At 39.6% G+C, this 24,028-nt stretch overlaps 1 protein-coding gene across 5 annotated transcripts in view; it reads left to right on the top strand.

The window, feature by feature from the left end:
- DTWD2 (DTW domain containing 2) overlaps window positions 1-16,621 on the top strand; it is a 191,771-nt gene extending 175,150 nt beyond the window's left edge. For 2 of the 5 annotated variants that reach the window (XM_073344786.1, XM_073344787.1), the window contains 2 exons: window positions 8,107-8,235; window positions 12,660-16,621. In XM_073344786.1, the coding sequence (XP_073200887.1) occupies window positions 8,107-8,235; window positions 12,660-12,830 (300 nt within the window). In that variant the 3' untranslated portion in view covers window positions 12,831-16,621. Of the gene's footprint in view, window positions 1-7,935; window positions 8,019-8,106; window positions 8,236-12,659 lie in introns of those variants that run through there. The other 3 variants (XM_073344789.1, XM_073344790.1, XM_073344788.1) reach the window with 3 other exon arrangements.
- The last annotated feature ends 7,407 nt before the right edge of the window (window positions 16,622-24,028 follow it).

The following is a 24,028-nucleotide window of genomic DNA, read 5'->3' as shown; positions in this document are numbered from 1 at the left end:
GAAGTTCTTCACAGTCTGCTTTGGTCTTAACTATCTTGAGCAGTTTAGTATCATCTGCAAACTTTGCCACCTCACTGTTTACCCCTTTCTCCAGATCATTTATGAGTAAGTTGAATAGGATTGGTCCTAGGACTGACCCTGAGGGAACACCACTAGTTACCCTCTCCATTCTGAACATTTACCATTTATTCCTACCCTTTGTTCCCTGTCTTTTAACCAGTTCTCAATCCATGCAAGGATCTTCCCTCTTATCTCATGACAACTTAATTTACATAAGAGCCTTTGTTGAGGGACCTTGTCAAACGCTTTCTGGAAATCTAAGTACACTATGTCCACTGGATCCCCCTTCTCCACATGTTTGTTGACCCCCTCAAAGAACTCTAAGAGATAAGTAAGGCATGATTTCCCTTTACAGAAACCATGTTGACTTTTGCCCAACAATTTATGTTCTTCTGTGTGTCTGAAAATTTTATTCTTTACTATTAGTCTCAACTAATTTGCCTAGTACTGATGTTAGACTTACCGGTCTGTAATTGCCTGGATCACCTCTAGAGCCATTTTTAAATACTGGTGTTACATTAGCTATCTTCCAGTCATTGGATACAGAAGCCGATTTAAAGGACAGGTTACAAACCATAGGTAATAGTTCCGCAATTTCACATGGAACTCTTTCAGAACTCTTGGGTGAATGCCATCTGGTCCCGGTGACTTGTTACTGTTAAGTTTAACAATTAATTCCAAAACCACCTCTAGTGACACTTCAATCTGTGACAATTCCCCAGATTTGTCACCTACAAAAGATGGCTCAGGTTTGGGAATCTCCCTAACATCCTCAGCCGTGAAGACTGAAGCAAAGAATTCGTTTAGTTTCTCCGCAATGACTATCATCTTTAAGTGCTCCTTTTGTATCTCGATTGTCCACGTGTCCCACTGGTTGTTTAGCAGGCTTCCTGCTTCTGATGTAGTTAAAAACTGTTTTGTTGTTACCTTTTGAGTTTTTGACTAGCTGTTCTTAACTCCTTTTTGGCTTTTCTTATTACATTTTTACACTTAATTTGGCAATGGTTGTGCTCCTTTCTATTTACCTCACTAGGATTTGACTTCCACTTTTTAAAAGATGCCTTTTTATCTCTCACTGCGTCTTTTACGTAGTTGTTTCGCCATGGTCGCTCTTTAGTTCCTTTTACTGTGTTTTTTAAGTTGGGGTATACATTTAAGTTGAGCCTCTATTATGGGGTCTTTGACAAGTGTTCATGCAGCTTGCAGGGATTTCACTCTCGTCACTGTACCTTTTAATTTCTGTTTAATCTCCTCATTTTTGCATAGTTCCCCTTTGTTTTCAATTCAGTGATTTTTGTATTTCAGTGGTGACTGAAATTATTCCAATATATGCGTCTGGTTTGTAAATTGTTTTGAGATGCTTCAGGGTCAAAAGTATGATATAATTACTGTATCAATATATCATCACTATTTTATGGGAAATTAGATGCAAAATGCCATGGCTTCTGTTGTGAAGTGTCAGATTGGTGGGTGTTTTTGTGTGTTCCTTTCTAGAATTCCAGGTGTAATACACGAGCTATGACAACAAAATGTTCTGATTTGGGACAGACAATGCACAAAGACTGCTAACTCTCAGCTCAGCACTTGGCTAGTCTTATGAGATGTGCAAAGGGAAAGGTGTGGAAGCACCATTCCTTCAAGCTAATGGAGCAGTTCTGCAGAGGCTGTTTCATCCCCATGGTTAAGTAGCCTTGCATGCACTTATCATGGGCTAGAGGAATAAACAGTAGCAATTCATCTCTAAGCCAGGCAGGTGAAGTGTTCTTCTAAAATCTCACCAGGATCTACTGCTGTGGGAGTGGAGGGTCTGCATTTGGTCTAGAATATGCAGTTCATTTTTATGTCCTTCACCCCAGTGTAAATCTGGCTATCATACTATATAGAATTTTTGTTTAATGTATGATGAGCTACTGGTATAGTGTAGTAGAAAACAATCTGTTAATGAGCCAGGAGCTCCTTTTGTGAAGACATACGACACACGAAGACAGAGACTGGCACTTAGGTCCTGATTTTGCAGACATGAAAATCAGCTTTTGGGGATAATCAGCCACTAAATGTAAAATATCACTTTCTGGCTAACTATGAAATTGTAATATACATTTTATTAAAGAATCAATATTGGGCTGATCCATTTGCAAAAATGTGATTTATAGTAGCAGAAAAAGATGTTTCAAGTAAAGAGGACATTGAATTTGCAGAAAATAACTATAAGCCTTCTCCTCCCCACATTCCCCCTCTGCAGATGAATAAGCATGTAAAGTACATATTCAAGAGGTCCATTTTTGTGTCCCTTTAGATTTATATTATACTGTATGTCCTAATATCTGGAATCAACAATTGTTAACGGAACCTGTTTAAATATACAAAATATCCCACTAAAATGCTGCAGTAATCAACCTTAGAAATAACAAGCATTTGTTACTATGATGAAGCTCCCCCACCCATATGCAGAGATGTGCTTTACAAAGAACACTCTTGTGAATGGGTTTATGCTACTGGCTGGGAAAGCAGTAGGTGGCTCTTTAGAAGCCAGTGCTGTGCAGAAATACCTTGTAGTACGTGAGCCACTGCCACGTCAGATTCCTTTGACCTTTTCCCCACAAGCCTAGATGGGGGAAGCACACTGGTCAATAATTCTTGCCTGGGGGAGGATAAGAGAGGATTTTAGTGCCTAATCCTGACTTTCTCCAAAACCAGAAATACATACCCTTCATTCTCTGGCCCAAGAAGCCACTGTGGACAATGGGTAAGGAATATATAGATAGCTTCTGAGGAGAGGGAGGGAGGTAAGTCTGCAAAGGGGAGCAGCTTTCAGAGGAAGAAAAATCTGACAGCTGAAGCCTCTGTCATTCCCCAAGTTGATGAGAAGTGTCCTGGTGGTGTGTCAGCCTACTGAGTCCTTTCCTCAATCCCAGCATTTGTTGAAAGAAGGTGTGTTGGATGGGGATTGAGTACATTATGGGAATTGACTGCTTGTTGTATGAGTGTAGTTATCTATATCTTGTGTAGTGAATATGAGTAGAGGTTTGTATTTTGAGTGACTGAGTGAAAAGTTTGGGGTGCTGAATGGACTTGTAGGGCTGTCTCGTTGAATTTGGGGGGTAAGTGGATAAAGTATGTGGAGGGAGTTCTTATATTATTTGTGTTACCATAGCTCATAGGAGCCTTAGTCATGGATTAAGACCTCCAGGAATGAAGGATGAGGAAGAGGGAAGAAGAGAGATTTTGGTGAATGTGCAGGTTCTAGAGGGAAAGTGAATGGCTAACATAGCAGGGGGTGAGGAGGAAGGGGAAAAGATCCATAGTGGAAAGAGAGACACACACAGACATTAAAAAGGACAAAATAAAAGTTCACTAATATATGTAAGCCAGGAAGGAGCACAATAGAGACAGGTTTAAGAAGTTTCATTTTAAAAAGGATTTAATAGAAAACTGATGTCCATTGTTACTATGATATAAAGATAGAAATATACTGTTTACATAATACACAATACCTTTGTCTGAATTGAAATGAGTGTTGGGAATTCCTTGCCTTTTTGGGATGGATTTCTCTCTAGATACTGCTAGACCACCATTGCCAGCGGCTTAAAGACATTTCTGAATATATGGTTTTGCCTTTGAAATGTACCAGATAATACCAAAATCCATGTTCCTTAGGGAAACCAGCTGGATTCTTCTAAAAAAAAAAATCTTTATTCCTTAAACCCCTACCTTCCCCTCCAATCTAAATCAAATCAGTATTTTGTAGGTCTTCCAATTATATTGAAGAATGTAATGATTCTCTCTTCCTGCCAGCATATCCATGAATTCTTCTTGCCCCAGTTTAGCTCCTGCCGTGATAGCGCTTATTAGCACATTGAAAGCTGATGGCCTCAGTCACCAAAACTCCAGAACTGTTTGGAGCTTCCTTTCTTACAGATCCCTCATAAGTAAGGAATCTGGAAGTACTTTGGAGAAGGGACTAGGATAAAGAACAGTGTAAGGAAGGGGAAGAGGATAGTGACCCCAGGTTAGGAAGGCAAGGGAAGGGAATGGAGATGATGATGAAGAGGAAGGGACCAGGCAAAGTGGGTAAGAAGCCATTGGCAACCAATGTATTGAAGAGGAATTTCAATCTAGTGATATTCTGAAGTAAGCTAAGAAACTGGTTCCTTAACCAGACCTTAGGAATAGGAATTGGCCTCCTATGCCTAGTCATTTTGTAGGGTTTATTGTCCTAAGAAAATGAACACAGTGTTTCCTCAAGGATTTGGGAAAGGAACAGATTATTTATGTTAAACCCTACAACTGAGGTTATGAAACAAGTTAACTCATAAGAGAAAATATATGGAAATTATAAGAGTAATGAATAATGTCTGAATTCTCACAGACTGATGCTACAAAATCTGTCATTTCTCAACAGCTGTTTATAAAAGCAATAAAAGCTTTTGGAGCTGACAAAACAGACAGTCTAATGGTTGAATTAGATTCATCTTTCTTAGAAAATGTTTTACTTGTGTAATAGTATAAAGTGGTTATCACTTTAGGCAGAACCAATAAGTCAGTAAATCAGTTTACCCAAAGTAGCCTAATAAATGATATGAATAAATTATATGAATTAATTTGATTTCTAATTTGTCTTTCTAAAAGATGACAAATACTTAAATGGGGTAAATACAGTCTTAATGATGGAGTACAATATGTCCATATATGGAATAGTCTATGCATTTAATTTTAAAAGAATGTGATTATATGTAGAATGTAAAATAGCAGTTAGTTTCTCAGTACTCTGTTCTTTTTTGGAAAGAAAATTGTGGCAATGGAAATTGCACATTATTTTTTTTTCCAAAAGAAAACAAGATGGAATGCTGAGAAATGCTGTTTTACAATCTTCATTTATCAGTTGCAGTAAGTCTGAATGGCCATTGTAATGGCCATGGCAAAATACTCAGCATCTCTCAGGGTCAGGCCCTACATTCTAAAGTAGATAGATTACTTCACTAATATTAAAGCTGCTTTTTTTGTAGTAAGAACCCAAAGGAATTCAGGTATTTGACCGTTACAACATTAGATTGTTTTAACACATAAAAAATGGGACCTAAATGTCTGCATTTTCAAAAAGGACCAGTGATTTTGGGTGCCTCTCCTTTTTAGTGTACAGTTTGAAATACTTAAAAGCTGAAATTTTCACCTGATATTCAGAGAACTGATACTCAGCACTTCTGGAATTAAGGACCGTTAAAGTGTGTGAAGTTGGGCTGCAGAATTATCAGTCACTGTTGAAAACTCTAGGCCAGATTAATTGAAAATCTCTTAAAATGTTGAGTTGACTATTAACCTGATCCATGCTAAATATCACACTCAATCCCGTTGCTTTTCCTTACATTCTGTCCTCTTTCCTAGTTTTGTATATTGCCTATTTAGATTTTTAACTTTTCAAGGCAAGGACCCTACCTTCTTACCAGTTTGTAAAGTTCCACCCATGGTTTTAGCAATATACAAAGAAATTACAAGATAGAATTTCTCACATAAGTAATTTCAAACAATTTTCTTCATAGTACTGTTTTAAATCCTTAATGTTTTACCTTGACTTTATGCTATGAAGATGAGATTCTCAGAATAGTAAACAGACTTGTGCTAACTCTATTCAAGCTAGAGCGTTAAGAATAGCAGCGTGGATGTTACAGCACCTTGGACCCTGGGGATCAGATGAGTTTGGACTTGAGTGGCTAGTCCAAGCCAACATCTGTGCCACAATTTCCATTCTGCTAATTTTAGTGTGCTAGTTTGAACACAGCGAATACAAGACTGTTCACTTGCTCCCACCTCCCAGCTGCAATGTAGAGACAAACCCATGGATCCAATTGCAGTATCTGGCTCTTGGAGGACTCTAGTGGGAATGGAAAGGAAAAAGAATCATGTAGCCTGAACAGTTCTTATACTTGTAAGGTTACGTATTGGGGTGCAACATGCACTTGTCACAGATAACAGGTTCTTTCTTAAGTGGCTACTTAAGAGTTAATTGAAAAGATGGAATTTGGTGAAACACACAGAAGCTTTGTTTAATACAGACAACTGTAACTGAAATCATAGGCAAGAATCAATATACAAAACTGTTAGAAAAAGATGACATTAAAGTCGTTTCCTGTGTTCCTTCTTACAATCTTACATCATGCATACTTACAATTTATGGAGACCATTGCAAACAGATGGAAGGGAAAGTAAGTGGAGGCCATCGCAAGAGAGGTCCTGATTAAGTTTACATGTCTCAGGGACCCAGTGAGCATGAAGAAATGGGAACTGATTGTGGTACTTTATGCCCTTCCTTATGGTAATAGTACGAATATATACCAAATGTGATCCTTTACACTGATTATAATAGGGTCAATAGCTGCCCCTATCCATGTGGCCTTTGGGGTGTCCATGATTATGTATCAAGCACTAATATGTATGATTTACATAACTTATTTCTTAATAATTCCTATATGTACATGTGGTCTAACTGCTTAGATACTGCATAGTAACCTAATAGCTAAAGCCCCACAAAACTCCCTTCTTGTGGAATCTTGTGGTGTACGCTACTTGTTCAAGGTAACTCACTTGTCTCCCAAATTGAGAGTGCAAAATATATGACCTGGAGTTCTCTCCTTAGGACTACACTGTTCTACTAATGTCATTTTAGCTCTCAAGCATAAAATCATCCATGAGACAGAGTCATAGGTCATAAGATTAGGTCAGAGGTCAACAATCAAAAGGTTCAGAGAGGTTTGCCCATCACTAAGCCTTCAGTAGGCCAGTAAGGTAACATGTTTTACCAAGTCAAGATCACCTATCTCACCATTACATGCTGCCACAGTTGACTTGGCAGAGGCATTCTAGCTGAAGCTTTTTGTGAGGGGTCCTGAGTTTTGGAATTTGCTTCTCCCCTTTGGTCCGCCAGAGCCCAGATTTGTTAACCTTCTGGGCGTGCCGTAGAGTCCATCTTTTTTCTTACTTCTTGAGGAAGGCATGGGTTGAGATAGCTACATTTATGTGTGATACTTTGTTAATATTCATGTTGTGATTTTTAATTCATGGAATAGATACCCAAAGTACTGGATGGGAACCTACTGTAATAGTCTAAGAAATCAGATAAATAGAATATGTATGTCTTAGGTTTTGTGAATGATTTCTGGCAAACTAACATATGCAATTTAGTGTAAGTTCCAAAATATGCAAATATATCAAGTTCTACAGCAAAACTCAAGAATGTGTGTTGGCATTAACATGTATTACTTTTCTGATTGTACTCCCTTCAGTGATTCATATCAATCACATTTTCATCAATAACATTTTGTTGGCATAAAAAGCCAGGTCACTGCAAATTCAAATGTCACATCAATGAAAGAAAAGAAAAAAGGGCTTATAAATTCATAGATATTAAGGTCAGAAGGGACCATTATGGTCATCTAGTCTGACCTCCTGCACAATGCAGGCCACCAAATCTCACCTACGCACTCCTGCAATAAACCTTACCTTTGTCTGAGCTATTGAAGTCCTCAAATCATGGTTTAAAGACTTCAAGGTGCAGAGAATCTTCCAGCAAGTGACCCGTGCCCCATGCTGCAGAGGAAGGTGAAAAACCCCCAGGGCCTCTTCCAGTCTGCCCTGGAGGAAAGTTCCTTCCCAACCCTAAATATGGCGATCAGCTGAGCCCCGAGCATGTGGGCAAGATTCACCAACCAGGTACCCAGGAAAGAATTCTTCTAGAATCAACTGTATATAGTGCTCACATGTTTATTCCAACTCAGTCCAAATCCTCCTCCATTTATAAACCCATTGAAGTCACTGGGGCTAGTTTTGTGAGGAGTTTAGGATCTGACCCCTACACGGTTAATGTCTATGGTTATTCTTCAGCAGGTTCATTCATGTGCGAAGATATGTATAGTCTATGACAATTGGCTACCAGGGAACAAGACAGTAGAGAGGTATGAAGGCAGGTGATTATTAAAAAAATAGGAAAGGAAAATAATTTGCTGTATCATAGTAATTGATTTCTTTAAGTTGGGTGTGTGTTTGTTTTTTCAGGTGCAATTGAAAATGAGCATTTCAAGTCAATATGTAATTCGTACCCAGCCAACAAACACCTGCCTTTCTACACTTGAATGTGCAGCTATTGCCCTTGCCATCATGGAAAAAAATGATGGTATTCAGGAGGTATGTGATTAATTTTAAATGGAACTGTAGTGTGAAGCCCACTTAGTTAGATAATAGTACCATATTTATCTTGAGCACCTTACACATTCGTTACCCAAAGACCTGAATAAGATCATGGGATGCTGCTGGTTGGTTCACCTCCGAGACTAAGCAGAGGTAAGCAAGCAGCTGTCTGCTGCTATTGTTCTGTTCCTTCCTTGCAGATCATATGCAGGTTTTATTAACAAACACTTGCATACCCATTACTGCAGCTGTCTATTGTGGACTTCCACAAGGCTTCATTCTCTCCCTCCTCTTACAGGGCATCCCTGTCAAACAGTTTGTCCATGATACTTACATTCTTTGCACTGAACGCAAACTACACTATTTTCCAGTTACCACCATAACTAATTAGATTAGCTCCTTCACAATGTGGAGTTGGCTGAAGATAAACCTGGGCAAGACTTTTGGAAGGAAGTGGTGGGCAGAGGGAAATGTTTCAAAGTACCAGCTACTGTCTTAACATCAACTAGGTATCTTTCTGAATCATTCTTCTCTCTCTCTGTGTGGGGTAACAGATTGACCTAACAAGCTTAATTATTATGAGCGCAGCCCTTATGAACACACCCTCCCTCACATCTACTCTTTTTGACTTCCACTTTTCTACGGTCTTCTTGTTTTTGTACCAAACCCATCATCATGCTATCTCCCCTAAATTCAAACTAACTGGCCTCACTCTCTTCTCTATCAGTCCTTTCTATTTTATTTTTTTTCCTTGCCCTCTTCTCATTCATCTTGCTGTCCTCTTGTGTACTCCTCACTCAGTCTGTCCTCTTATTCTCATCAGCTCCTTATCCCTCTCCTCCTCATTTCCCTTACATTCACTTTCTCATCCCATACTTCTGTTTCTCACTCCTTTTTTCCTCCCTCTTTTGAGAGAAGATGAGAAGACTAAATCTACATCTGTCTCTCCATCACTTGATCTTATATCTGTCTGTAAGGTACTCATACACTTCAGTTTTGAGTATAAAACAAATACCAATAGATAAGAGTTCAGAATTTGGCTCAAAATTAAGAAATAGAAAATGTATTGCATTTTTAAATAGTGTGGCAAACAGAACATGTGATGGAGAAGTGCATTCATTTCTAACTCACTTGGCATTCCCAATTGCAATACTTCAATATCCCCCTGTAACCAGGCATGGACTCACCCAGCATCGCCTCCTGCTGGTCATCCTTGGGAATAGCTCACTACCCTCCAGAACACCCTGTGCAGTCTGGCAATTCACCTGTCACTGCTCCTCCCCATGTCCCTTATGGACCCAGTGCCCTTTTGTCTGGGGTGCTACCCCTCTGGCAGTAACCCCTCAGTCTCAGGGTCTCCCCACCCAGGGGAACCCCCTACCCACTATCCCCACTTCACCTCAGTCTTGGCTACTGCCAGTCCTCATTTAGCCCCACTCCCTGGGCAGACTGCAGTGTATTAGCCACTCATCACAGGCAAAGGGGTTTGGACCTGCTGCCCCTCAACCTCAGTACTTATCTGGCCTTACTCCTGGCCTGCAGCCTGGGGAGTTTCCAGGCCAGAGCTCCCCAGCCCCACTCCACCTCAAGTACTCACTCAAACTCCCCAGCAGTCAGGCCCTTCTCCCTCTAAAGGCAAAGAGAATGTTACTACTCCTGGCTTCCCTGGGCTTCTTATACAGGCCAGCTGCAGCCTGATTGGGGCGTGGCCCAGCTGTGGCTACTTCCCCAATTAGCCCAGCTTGTAGCCCACAGCCCCAGCCCTCTTCAAGGGCTGGCTTTTCAGCCCTTCAGGCAGGAGCAAGGTGACTACCTAGCTATACTCCCCTAAATAGCATCTGTAGTATGCTAAATGACACTAATATAACATGTTGTATTGAATCTTTGTAAATACTTTTCTTCAGATACTTCTTAATTCTGTAATTTATCAAAAACTACTAGGTACTAAGTACTGAGTTAAGCTGCCAGGAAGGTAACAATCCATTGCGCTAATGTTTTTCATGTGTAGAATTTACATATTTATTCTGTCTCACCCATGCTGTTTTCAGTCTAGAAGATTAAGATTTGATATTTTGTAGCAAATGAAAATGCTAGTAAAATTTGCAGAGATTTCACCCTTTTATCTAATTTTCATAGATACAAAAATTTTTATGATTATTAAGATAATTAGTGATTCATGAGCAGTGAATGACATGGCAATCAGCGTATGCAACCAAAGTTTTAAGCTAAATCTTCAAAGCTTTGTGCTTTGCACTCTGTTTCCTTTTTTAATGATAGCTGAAAACAGTTGAAGTTGACAGGATCTTTTGATCTTGTAAACCTTATGCTTGAAATATATTTCAGAAAATAAAGATGTATCCCTTTATTTAAGAACAAATCTTTGACAGAAATATTTAAATTGGGTATTTTACTGAATTGACCTGCACATGTATTGCATAGTTCCCTACATAATGAGGAGGAGCACAACTTCAATTTACCTTCAGTTGAATGTTGAAAGGTTTGTTTTTTTTTACCACCCCCCAAAGCTGGTGTGATTTCATGGTCTTGAAACAACTTTGAGTCAGAAAACTTAGCAATTTATTGTTGATGGGGGGGTACACCCTGTGAAACAGAAGTGAGCTGTAGCTCATGAAAGCTTATGCTCAAATAAATTGGTTAGTCTCTAAGGTGCCACTAGTACTCCTTTTTTTTTTGCGAATACAGACTAACACGGCTGCTACTCTGAAACTCAAGCATAGTCTCAGATAATCAGACATGCATTGCTGTATATCTTGTAAAACCATCCACTGTGGAAGCACCATAATTCATTTTTAAAAAGGTGTGTTAATGCTAGTTTTCTGTATCTGAGATCAGGACTGAATCAATAGACTGTTTCTACCCTTTAAAAATTACTAATTCAAGAAGAAAAATATAGTATAGCAAATAGAATTTGTTTAAAAAAGTGTGTTATAATCTACCAACGAGGAGAGAGAAATATTCCCATGACATGTATTTAGATGGAAGGAAATAGGGGCACCTGTGTGTCATAGGTCCTGATTCAGCCAAGATATTTAAACATGTAACTTGCTTTAAGTATGGGATACATGCTTATGTATATTGCTTAACTGGGGCCTGAATTAAGTCATCCTCATGCCAATGTGTCCTGTTAAAACTGTTGGAGTGAAGTAGACACTAAAAGTTTTCTAACTGGTCAGATGCAACTCTTTCCCCATGTCCTTATATGTAGTAACATTTAGTAGCTACAGAAAGGGTATTGGATCAAGCTAAGCAATTATCTTTGTTTTATTTTTAAACAGATAAATGTTTTTAAATAGGTTTAAAATGTTTTCCTACAGTCAAAGCACAGCACTGGTGAACATTAACTCTCAGAAGACAGTGCTGATCCAATTCCAGACAAACAATTAAGAGTCCTTCATGGAAATCAGTTGAGCTTTTGCAGAAATGCAGCGATGACCTGAGCTGCCCTCACAGCTAGCTGGAAGATAAAATGCTTTTCTAAGCCTGCCCCACTGACCTGGAATAGTCCTTTAGCCAGAAAACGTGACCCCCCGGGTTGCGTCTTTCTACTAATCAGCGTAAAACTGTCAAGTGCCCTTGGAGAAATTTGGGTCGTGACAGTTCTTGAGTTTGTTTATTCTATTAGGTCAAAGAATACCAATCAGACATTAGCCCTTGCATCGCAAGTTTTGATCCCACTGGTCTATGATGGAAGACTCTGTCAAGGCACTAAAATGTCCTCTATGTTCTCAGTCTTTTGTTGCTGGCACTGTAAAATATTAATGGTAATCAGCATTTCAAGAGAGATCTAAGAGGCAGCGAGCAGTACTGGACCAAATCCTGGGATGTAGCTCATCTGCACAGAGCGTAGTTCAGGAGTTTTTTGTAAAGGTGGCTTTAAAGCCCATCTTTGCACTCTTTGCATCCTGGTCCTCACTCTATGCAGAGCTATTCTGGTCCCTCTGCAACAAATTAGGGACACTTAGGACACAAAACTTAGGGATACAAAAGCTGCTGGTAGGATTGGCATAGTACCGTAGATTACTAGTCATACTCCCTTATATCTGGGCTAGATGTAGCTCTATTACATATCCAGAGGAATCTCCAGAGAAGGGGGACAAGTGCATCCTTCATGGCCTGCCCATACCTTCCTTGGCTTGTCCCTTATCCGAGATATATCATGGGACCCAAGGATAGGGCTCACAATGTCCAGAGACATATATCTTCCACCTTCTGTATGTAGGGAGAGTCGCGTGTGGAGGGCCACTTCTGTATACAAATCAGGTCCTTTAGTATCTCACATTCCACTGCATGATAAAACTTGGTAAAATTTTATATTTTAATGGTGATCCCTACACATAAAGCTTGGATGAAATGATATCTCCTAGACATATTTCAAAGCTTTTTTGTTTTGTTTTTCACAGACTATACTCCGCCCTCTTCAAGCTTTGTGCTCTTTCCAACTTCAGCATGGTGCCCAGATCCATCACAGCAAGGAGCATCTTCTTAAAAATGGTTTATATGACAAGCCCATGCCAAAGAATAAACGCAAGCTCAAGAGAATGGAACTCTTAGTGAATAATGTTAAGATCTAGAAAGACTGTACACACAGTAGTATGGATTTTTTTTTTGTACAAACACAGTTTGATATTGGATTGTTCCAAATAGCCATCCATATGGTAATAGACCTTTTAAACTCCTGTATTCAAGAGGCTTCCTGTCAATAATGCCAACTACGGTAATAGGCAGCATGTTCAGTTTTGTTGTTATACTAGGCCAGGTGTCTTTGTTCAACTGTAGAAGGGAGGAAAACTGCAGTGAATAATTTAGAGCTATGTTGTCTCTAGAGTCAGTGTATGATCCCCATTAAGACTGGATAGATTTACTTTGGGGAAGCTTTTTCTCAGTACTGAAGAACAGGCATTCTGTTTAAGTAGGTAGTGGTAAGGGTAAGGATCCAATATTTGGAAGAATATTGAATTACTTCTCGGCATTTTAATTAGTAATTACAATAGGGTATAACTATAAATTCCTATATTAGTTAGTTAATCTGAACATAAGGAAATGTGATCTGAGTATTTTTGTTTTAGTTTAGTGTGGCATTTATTTCTTATTTTACTAGTCTGAGATTTATATCCATATTATTGTGCAGTCGTACTTGCTTTGAGCCTCTCTGCAGTTTTCAAGGATTTTGCTTGGCTGAGATATGCCAATATATTTTGTTCAGATTTTAATAAAAAAGAAAATATGGAAATGGAGCTAAGCTTTTATCTGAATTGTAGACCAGGTTCTGCACTCCATACTTGGGCAAAACTTCCCTTGTCTGTGTAAAACCCGTAGAATTTGGCCCAAAGAGTATATGCAGTATACCACATCTTGTTTAATCCCTTTGATTTTGGAATTTACATGTATTCCTGCAGAAGTTTCTGTTGAAATGGTTTCAGAATTGAGTAGTCTAGCCAAACTGTAAAAATATGTTTGCAGATGCGTCAAATCTTGTGGTGAAATGATTCTCTTTTTTTCAGCAGTCGTGGCGCTGCAGTGTTGCTGCCAGCAGTGGAAGCACAAGTGAAGACAAGGATCAGATATTTGTATTTGCGTCACGAAGCAGGTTTTCATGATGAAAACTAGTGATTTTAGGGCTTTACCACAGTGAAAACCTGCTTTATGAAACTGTGGTGGTAAAAGTGCCTAATCCCTGTCCTGACTAGTGGTTGCGCTATAGGTAGCAGCAGTGCATCTATACTGGATAGTAATTATTCTTAGGCCTTCTCTACACTAGGGTATTTTTCCCATAATTTTTGACTGCTGCTACCACTGGACTTTTAAGTGGTCACCAGTGTTTTAACAACTCTGGATTTGTCTATATTAGGAAAAGAGATCAAGTTTATGTCAGGACTAGCTAAGATGTTTGCTAACCATAACCTTTTCTGTAGTCTCGATGCAATTTAGATAAATCCCATGACTGTGGCTAGCACTGGTACAGCTGAACTGGTGAGAGTGACAATGAGAAATTAGGAACAGAAAGACTAATGTAGACACCCTTACTGTAGAAGCACATTTTCTAGTGAAACAGGCAAGAATTCCTGTTTAAGAAATGGAGGGTGTTCCCACTTATCTTGTTGCTGTTGTTTCAGTTTGCCTTGTTTCAGATTCAGTGGGACAGCAGTGCATCCTTCAGTTTACACTGTGAAGGTTATTTTCCCTAACAGAAGGGTTAAATATTTCTTTTCACAAAATGTAAGTTCACATTCTGGAGAACAGAGGAAAATCTGTGTTAATACTCTAAATTCACAAACAATTGAAGTCTTAGTGGATCAAAGAAATAGTCTACTTAATTGAGTTATAATCCTACATGAAGTACTTCAGTTCAGTATGTGAATTGAAGGTTTTTTTCAATTCTGCATAAGGGTCAAATTTTCGAATGTTTATATGAGAGATTTTTATTGATGTGAATAATCTCATTGATGTGGGGCTACTCCCATGAGTAAGTATTAGTTAAGTGAGTGATGTTTGTAGGATCAAGCCCTAATGTTGGACAAATGGATGTCTATTGCAGTCAAGTCTGCAGTACTGTCTGTACCATACTAGTAGATCACTATCCAACAGTTATTTTAAAAATGAAAAAAGATGAAGTTATTCGTTGTGCTTCAGTTACTGGAACCCTACGATTTTACTTTCTTTGAGGATTTTGTAGTGTTCAATTTAACTGTAACACTAATTACATTATCTGGGATAGACATTTAGTTGCTACAAAGTTGTCACATGAAGTTACATCAAAGCTGATCACATTTTTTTGTTCATTGGCATTTTACTAAGAACTAACACTTAATTTGATTAAAGCTGTTTTATCTTCTTCCTCTATGTTAAAATCCAATTCTGTTGCTGCAGTCCTTTCTTGAAAACCAAGCAGAATATATTCTCAAATAATATTTCTTCATGCCTTCTATTCCTTCTGAGCACCTTTTCCATTATTTTTTTTCTGGGCACGATGAAAAGTGTTTGCACAAAGACATTTAGGGCCAAATTTTCAGGTAGGCCTCAATCAAGTATCTTTTTTTTTTTTTTTGGTAGGCCTACTTTTTGCACCCACAAATAATTGGGTTTTAAATTAATTACAGGTACGAATAATAGACGTCTAAATATCTGATTTGTATGTGCAAAAAGGTGTATAACTATCACTTCTTCCTCCAATTTATTGCGGACCCCAAAATACAAGCAGAATTATTTGCAGATATAACATTGTGCATGTAAAGATGGAGGCCACTCTTGAAAACCTGGCCCTTAATCTATTATTCTTGTCAACAGAATTTTGATTGGTTCTATATACTAAATTGTTACTGTTTAATTTCAATATTTTATGTTACATGACCGTGTCATGCAGGTTGATCAGTTGTAAGTTTATTTTCAGATTTTTATATTTTTGATGATACTGTATAGCTTTTTAAACAAAATTATGTGTATTAACAAACATTTTCAGAATTTAACAATCTTGTCTTCAAGCCAATGGGGATCAAACTTGAAAGTGATATTTTAATGTATGACAGTTATCTCAAGAAAAGGTACTACCCAAATCTTAACTCTTTTGATTGTGAGAGAGCTTGAAGAGTTGTTACCTGCTTTCTGTAAGAAATTTTAATTAGGATAAGTTTATTTTGCATTTTTATTATTTGCTTTAATGGTCATCCACTTTTCATTTGTAAATTAGCAAAAGATTCTTGGGAGTTTAAAACAGCAGTCTAGCATAGAAGTGAACTTCTAAAAACATATTTCATACAGTGTATTTTCTTTTAATGTTTGTTGTTCTCCCCTTGTCAGCTTTGCACTTTTAAATGTTGCGGTATAAATACAGTCTGCCCTCTACGTTCCACTGAATCGTACCATGGGGAATTGGTGACATTGCCGTACATATGCTGACAACATTGATATCAAACTTTGGTGAAAAAGATTGTAATGCCATAAAATACTATAAAGTGACAAAGTTTCCAGTACAAGATGTTGGATACAAAAGTTGTATGTGATTGCGTAAACAATATATTCATTTAAAAAAAAATAGGTATTTCTGAACCCTCTTATTTTTATTTTCTCTTTGTAGAAGAATATTTCTAGAAAGTTTTCAGATTTCAAGATAAAGTTGGTCCAGGAAGAGCAGGACATGCTTTGTTACCTGCAGGACTTAATACCCATTGCATTCTAACATCTTACACATTCCAGGTGTTGTCAAAATATTAGAAAGCAGTTAGTGTTTCATTAGTTTTCTATTTTAAAAAAATGTTCATATGATTTGATAAAAGACAAAATTTTATTTTTAGACTAAAGGATTTTCTTCTGTATTGCTAAAATGGATTAAAAAGATGTTCATACTGTATTGTTTTACATTTCTAAACGAAAAAGAAATAGAATTAAAAAACTGAACTCTTTAAAAAGGTATCTGGGTTCAGTAATTTTCTTCTTGAGTAGCATGTGGAATTCTTTAACATCTATATCCATACATTCACATAAAATACTTTATACTTTCCATTTACACATGATAAAACAAGATTATCATGACTGTATCATTAGTCCTATACAGCCAACACACATCACATAGGCTGCACCCACAGTGCAGTGTAAGACAAATCCTAAATCATGCCCTTGCAGTATGCCTTGTGTGTAAGAAGGATGTGTGTCAACTCCTGCACCCCCTTAGGAAAGGAAAGGGGTAGGTTTGGTATTGTGACCCATTGAAGGCTACATGGATCCCAAATCCCTGTATGTCAGAGATGGAGCAAAATAATTTCTATGCCTTCTGGTTGTGCAGCCTGCAATCAAGTTATGGTAAGATTTTTGTGGGGGTGAGTGAGTGGGTCATAGTATGGTGACAGGAACCTCAAAACATTGGAGTCATGTCAGCAACTGCCCAGTACTGTTCAGTAGGACAGTGTTGGGACTCTGGAACCCCTTGGAGTAGAGGAGGGTTCGTCACCAAGGCTACATGTATATAAGTGAGCGGCGAGTTGTGGGGTGCTGCTTCCACGACTGGGCTGTAGCTGGTGGAAAGCCTGACCTGTACCGCTATGGCCCTTCCTGAATGGTTTCTTCAGCATTAGGCTTGCCCTGGCATCTTTGTTTTATTTGAACAGAGCAGGCCTGCGTAACTGCTTTGTCTCACTGGTGTGGCTTTGGATCCATTAATGCTTTCTTTGGACCAACTTCTCTGTTTCTAGGTGGATGCTAAGGGTCAGCTGACCAGTGTCCCCTATGTGGGCAGCTGTGTTCTTCATTGAAGAGCTGATAAACTATTACAGCCTAAGGTTGCCGGGTGTCTGGTTTTTGACCGGAAAGTGTGGTTGAAAGAGACACTAAAAAACAGACACTAAAAGTCCGGTTACCACGGGTTGGGGGAGAGGAGGAAGTGGCAGCCTGTCACCCAGCCCTGGTTCATAGTGCCTGGACAGTGTATGCAGGCCAAATGCAGGATTGCACAAGTCCCTCTGAGCATGTAAGCAGCAATTCAGAGTCCTTACTACCTGTCCCAATGAACCATGTGCTCTTCTGTGGTACAATGCAACTGTGTGGAGCAGGTGACAATTGTGACCATAATAACCAAACTCAGGGCTCTATCCTGCAAACAAGCAATGAGGGGCTATATACCTGAGTGAAATTACTCACATGAACAAGTGTTTGAAGGTTTAGGTCTTTGATGTGGATTTTTTTTTTTAATGAAGGAAGAAACGCTATAAAAATACATACAGGTCTTTTGAAAAAGAACATGTAATGTAATGACCTGGGAGGATATGACCCGTGACAGGTGAACTTGGCATTCTGCGACTAAGGAAGCAGAACGTGCAACAGAATATTGTTGTGCCACCTCAGTCGACAGCAGAAGGAAATGTAGACACCAGCATGCCCATGCAAGTTTCCTGAACCCTACATGTGGAAACTGATTTCCAGTCATAGTCATACTCGAATATGAGCCACAGTCATTACATTACATTGCCAGTGTTTAAATATCATGTTCTAACATTACTTTTTGTGTTTCTAAAAATAGATTTTTCTTCTTTTAGTTTCATGTCTCTCTTTTCCCACAAATGTTGTAAGGATATTTCAAAATACAGTTCTGGATTAAAGAAAAGGTAAGTTTCTATGTAATTTTTAGATAGCTAAATTTAAACCTGCTCCTGCTCCACAGTTGTTGTTAATACTCTTTAATGAGAAAAGAAGTGATGCCATGGTGTGTAAATTTATCAAGTTATGATACCTCATTATTCTGGAAAACAATAATCCTCTAAGGGATTTAAATTTTACATGATAACCACTTCCCTGTTCTGTTCAGAGCAGGGGATAGGGATAGGATTTAAATGTGTGCTACATAACTAATTAACAGCATGTCATTTTTCATCTAAATTTACATATTTTAACCTGGACAGTGGACAAATAGAAAGCTGGAAGCAGTAATCAACAATTCTTCGATAAAGCAGTATTGTGGGGAATTCTAAGTTTAGATGAGAAAATCCAATTAAATATATATTTTTTTTTCTCACAGAAGTTTGTATGTTTGGACTGGGAGTAGTGTGACGGGGCAAGGCCAGATGGCTATAGAAAAGTAGTGGGAGATATATTAGCTCCAGGCTAAACAAATCTATCCCAGTAAGACCAGGATAAGTGACATGGCAGCTGCTCCAGGTCAATTAAGACACCTGGGGCCAATTAAGAACTTTCCAGAAGGCAGGGAGAATACTAGGTTGATTGGGACACCTGAAGCCAATCAGGGGCTGGCTGAAACTAGTTAAAAGTCTCCCAGTTAGTTAGGTGGGTGTGCATATCAGGAGCTGTGGGAGGAAGTTGTGCTGTTGGAGAGGCTGAGTAGTACACACCATATCAGGCACAAGAAAGGAGGCCCTGAGGTAAGGGTGAAGTGGAGCTTGAGGAAGTGAGGGCTGCTATGGGGGAAGTAGCCCAGGGAATTGTACATGTCATGTTTCTAAAAGGTCAGCTACCATAGCTGATACTATTAGGGTCCCTGGCCTGGAGCCCGGCGTAGAGGGTGGGCCTGGGCTCCCCCTCTCCCTTTGCCCCCTGATTAATCACTGAGACTGGGAGACAACAGAGACTGTGCAAGGAAGGATAGCTTCTCCTCACCTCCCTTGCTGGCTTATGATGAAAATGGCTCAGTAGACTGTGACCCTTGTCTCTAGAGAGAGAAGGGTTACGTGGAGGGTCACAGTGAGCCTCTGAGGCTAGCGAAATCCGCCAGGAAATGCAGGACCCACGGAGGCAAGGACAGAGCTTTGTCACAGTAGGTAAAGCAGGTTATGACTTTTGGTTTTTCACTTGAGTATAATTACACAGTACAGAAACGTTGTCATAATTTTTAATTAGAACACATTATTAATGGATTTGCTAATGGAAGGCAGTGATAGTCAGTGATGAGCTAAAAACTGAACATTTGTAATTTGTAATACTGATCTTTTCCTGTGCAAAGGATTCAGTTTCCAAATGTAATTTTCTTTACCTATTTTTAAAGGGACAACAACTGGTAGTTAGCATTAAAATTGTCATTATATAATGCAGAAAGCTTCTTGGATTCTTTTCCTTCTTTGCTTTATATTGTTAATGTTTTTTAAATATACTGGTTTTTTTTTTTAAAAGGGCAAAATCTCTCCTGTGGCCCAGTTGATAGACACAGCTCTAGTCCACATATATCTGCATTTTACTGGAATTAGGATATGTAATTCAAGAATGGATTAAATAGTTAAAGAATGCTCCTGTATTGCAAAGTTTGGCTACTAATTTACAGGGAAGAAAACAACATGATCAGTAGTAGACTCTAATTTGGGACCACATAAAGGACCAGGAAGGAAAGTACTCTGAGGACTGGGGCTGAATGCTCGAAAGGATATAGGCATGTCACAATGACTAACTTTTTGGTATCTGTAAAACTCACAAAGCTTGAGTTTAGACACCTACACTCCTATTCAGTGAAAGGGGAGAGACTGGTAACTTGCACTGTGAATCACAAAAGTTAACAGGCTAGGCAGGTAGCTGCCTAAGGTAGCCAGTGGAAGATGCTTAGAGCCCTGCGCAGATACAAAATGTATATCCACAGATGCAGATATAAATCGGTATCCGCGGAAGTTGCAGAGCTCTACTGGAAACTGCAGAGGTGAAAGCAGTACCATGTTGGGCCACTGCTCCCAGGAGCCAGCACCCCATGCCAGCAGCTCCTCCAGCATGGATGTACCGCCCTCAGCCCCATCCAGTGGGGTGGGCGCCAGCTCACTGGGAGCTGTCCCTGGTCACGCTAGTGCGTACTCACACACTCCCAGACGGGATCCCATCCACGCAGCGATCCGCATCTCCTGTGCGGGAGCATGTGAGCCGCTTGCAAACACTAGCGTGATCAGGGACAGCTCCCGGTGAGCCTGGTGCCCACCCCAGTGGGCGGGGCTGGGAGTGGTACAGTCATGCCGGAGGAACTGCCCGGGCTGGGCGCTGGCTTCTGGGATTGGCAGCCCAACATGCTGCTGCTTCTGCCACTGCAGTTCCCAGTAGAGCCTTGCAGCTCCACGGATACTATTTTATATCTGCAGATATAAATTTTGTATCCATGCAGAACTCTAGAGATGCTGATGACCGGGGTATATGCTAAGCCCTGTCAGGAAATAGGCACTGAAGTCCAGGCTGCAGGGAGGCACCTATCTCTGTCTGCAAGTCTCAGCTGGGAACTGCCTTTTGAGTTAAGGTGCCTGTGCTGTTGGGGTGGGAGGAGGTGGTGCTTAGCACACTTGCGTAGTATGTGGGAGACCCAAGTTCAATTCCCCACCACACCCGCCCAGAGAAAGGATTTCGATTTGGGTCTCCCACCTTGCAGGAGAGTTGTATAACCACTGAGGAATGGGTTATCTTGAGGAGGGTATCACTGTGGAGCTTAGGTAGCAGATAGGCACCTGGGTCCTGAGAGGAGTCAGCAGTGCACATGCTCAGAGGGAGACACATAGGTGTCTAGGGAACTTTTACCCTGAAAATGTAGGCGCTGAATGAGTTTAAACACCTATAGGGAATAGATGTTGTGATACGCTGTACCACATATGATACCCTGTATTCACACTTTTGTAAGATATATTTTGTATAAAATATGCCTGGTCAGGTATCATTTGAAAACTCATAATCTGCTGAATATTATTATCCTGTTGAAATGTGTGTCGCAACACTGCATGTAAAATTACGAAATTTTGCTATATGATTATTACTGAAATGTTGTAGTTCTGGGTAATGCCCACAAACCCATTTTTCAGAGACAAAGGCACACTGACAGTCCCAGACAGGCAATGTAATTAGTGGATGGCTGGGCATAGCATTAATTTTTTAGCTGGGAGTGACTTTGCATGCTGGTGGTTGTGAGTGAGCAGAGCCTGGCAGGGGGCGTGCTGTCCATTGCAAAACAGTGTAAAAGGCATTTTAGGCTGGAGAGCTGAGAGGACCCAGCCATTCAGATTGCGCCCTGGGAAATGTCACATTGGGTCTAAGACCTGAGAAGAGAACTGAGTCAAGTTACAGAAACTCAGAGAGGCTAGGCCAAGATAATTTGTGCCTGTTGCTCTTCATCTGCTTGGGTTCTTGGCATTTTCATTGTTAAAGCTGTGATGTGAATGTGTTTCTCATACCTTTACATCCTATTGTCTTTGGTATATAAAGTTAAAAAGAAAATGAGTGTTCTGAATGAAATTCACCCCCATGCAGAGGACCAGCACAAAATCAGTCATCATTTTAGTCCTGCTGAAACTTAAAACAGGCCCTTGTGCTGGCACTTAGCATAAGTGTGGATTTTGTCCTCTGAAACTGTGGGTGAAATCTTGACCTACTGAATTTGATGTGAGTAACTTCAACAGAGCCAGGATTTCATGCTGTCTGTAACACTTTAAGTATGTTGTGTCACATTTTTAGCCAGCAGCATCCATAGGAGAAAGACAAACCGGTTCCTGTACTATACCTGTTCATATATCGCAGGCTTTCACAATGAAAGTTCAAACTGCTAAAATAATGTAGACTGCTTTGTGTATATTCAGCCATACCACCTGGTATTCATTTCTTAAATTTCATTTGGAGTCACAAGTACAGTATTTGCTTTTGTGATAATCACCAGTCACTGGAATTAAGGTTTCTGCAGGTAGTTGTATTCTATCTGCAGTATATTAAAATGGCAGTCCAAATCTTTCTACGTCCGTTTATTCATTCTTTTCTTTAGGAACCTTGTCACTTACACAGCAGCCACTCCATGGAAAAATCTAATTTTTTCCCCTCTTTAATTCAGGATGCTACTCCTCATGTGCGGCAGATAACAGACATCCATGAATAAATGCCTCAGCCATAGTTTCTTACGAAGAAATTAATTTTCTTTTTCTTTACTTAGTGCACTTGATTAACATCAGAATTTAATTCAGGGAAGGAAATAAAATATGTTGACATATTTTTCTGCAGAGTGGTTGTTCCAGTTAAGTTGATGATTTCTAAATGAAAATGTCTAATGAATAATTCAGGCGAGACAGAAGCAAGTGCCTGACTGGCCAATGGCTCCAATGAGGAAATCATGTTGGAACCAAAACATCCTATGTAAAATGCATGACAGTCTTAATGCTCATGTTTAAATTTTAATAAGTTTGGTCCTGTAGGATAGTCGGAGGTACAGTAGGCTTAGGTTCTTGAACAGTAATTTTGTGAGCCATTATTGGAGCTGTCATATATAGTCTGTTTTAGAATAGAACCAAAAGGAGATGCACTGCTTAGCCTGAAGTGGCACAAAATGCTTCTTGACATGAAAACAGAATTGCCTCGTAAAGTGAAACTGTTCTACTGATTGGAATGGCATGAAAATAAAAAAATCAACGCTCCATTTCCAACTCTGTCCACATGTTCTTCTGGGCTTTGTGGTGCCGCTACTGTTAAGTGTGAACAACTAGGAATGTGAGAGATTCATAGACCTCAAATATCTTTTAAAAGCTGAAATGGATTGTGGAAGCTTATGCAAAAGTAACGCAGTAAGAGGGAAAATGTGTTATTTTCCTGATTTATAAAACATGTTAAATATAGTCAAAAAGGCACTTGCTCTAGCCCCAGAAAACAGAGACTCCATTGCACTTAGCCAGCCCAAATAAGGCCTGTTCTGTCTGTGACCTTTGGGTGCTATAATAATATAAATGATTAATAATAATAGTGCCTTTCATCCCAGGATTTCTAAGCAGTTTACAAAAATTACTTATGCCTCCTAGCACACCTGAGAGTCATAAGTGCATTTATATAGCTATTTTAAAGACGAGTAAACAGGAGGCACAGATAGGTCAAGGGTCCAATTCTGCCACCCTCTCCTTGAATGATATCTTGTTATGCCAGTAGTCCCATTCAGTAAGGTTGACAGAGTTGTCCCTACAAGTGGATAGTGGACACAGCCCCTGTGCATTGATAGTGTGGGGTACCAGGATCACGTAGATTCAGATCCACAGCACCTCCTCACTATGGCCTTTGCACTGGCAGGGTGTGATAAATGAAGGAGGGGTTAGCTCCCTTTTATGGACACCCAGCCAGCCAGTTAGCTATAAAGTCCCTCTTGATGGCTGTTCTCTGCTTGTTTTACCTGTAAAGGGTTAATAAAGTCTCCCTGCATAGGTAAAAGAAAGGGAGTGGGCACCTGACCCAAAAGAGTCAATGGGACAGCTAGAACTTTTAAAAATTGAAACAAGACTCCCTCTTTGTTTTTCTGTTGTTGCTCTCTGGGGAAGAGGGGAACGGCAGCAGTTATGCTGTGAGAAGCTAAAGG

Source organism: Lepidochelys kempii, chromosome 5 (assembly GCF_965140265.1).
Source record: "Lepidochelys kempii isolate rLepKem1 chromosome 5, rLepKem1.hap2, whole genome shotgun sequence".
In the NCBI taxonomy this organism is placed as follows: domain Eukaryota; kingdom Metazoa; phylum Chordata; order Testudines; family Cheloniidae; genus Lepidochelys; species Lepidochelys kempii.
This window is presented reverse-complemented; position numbering and strand designations above follow the sequence as displayed.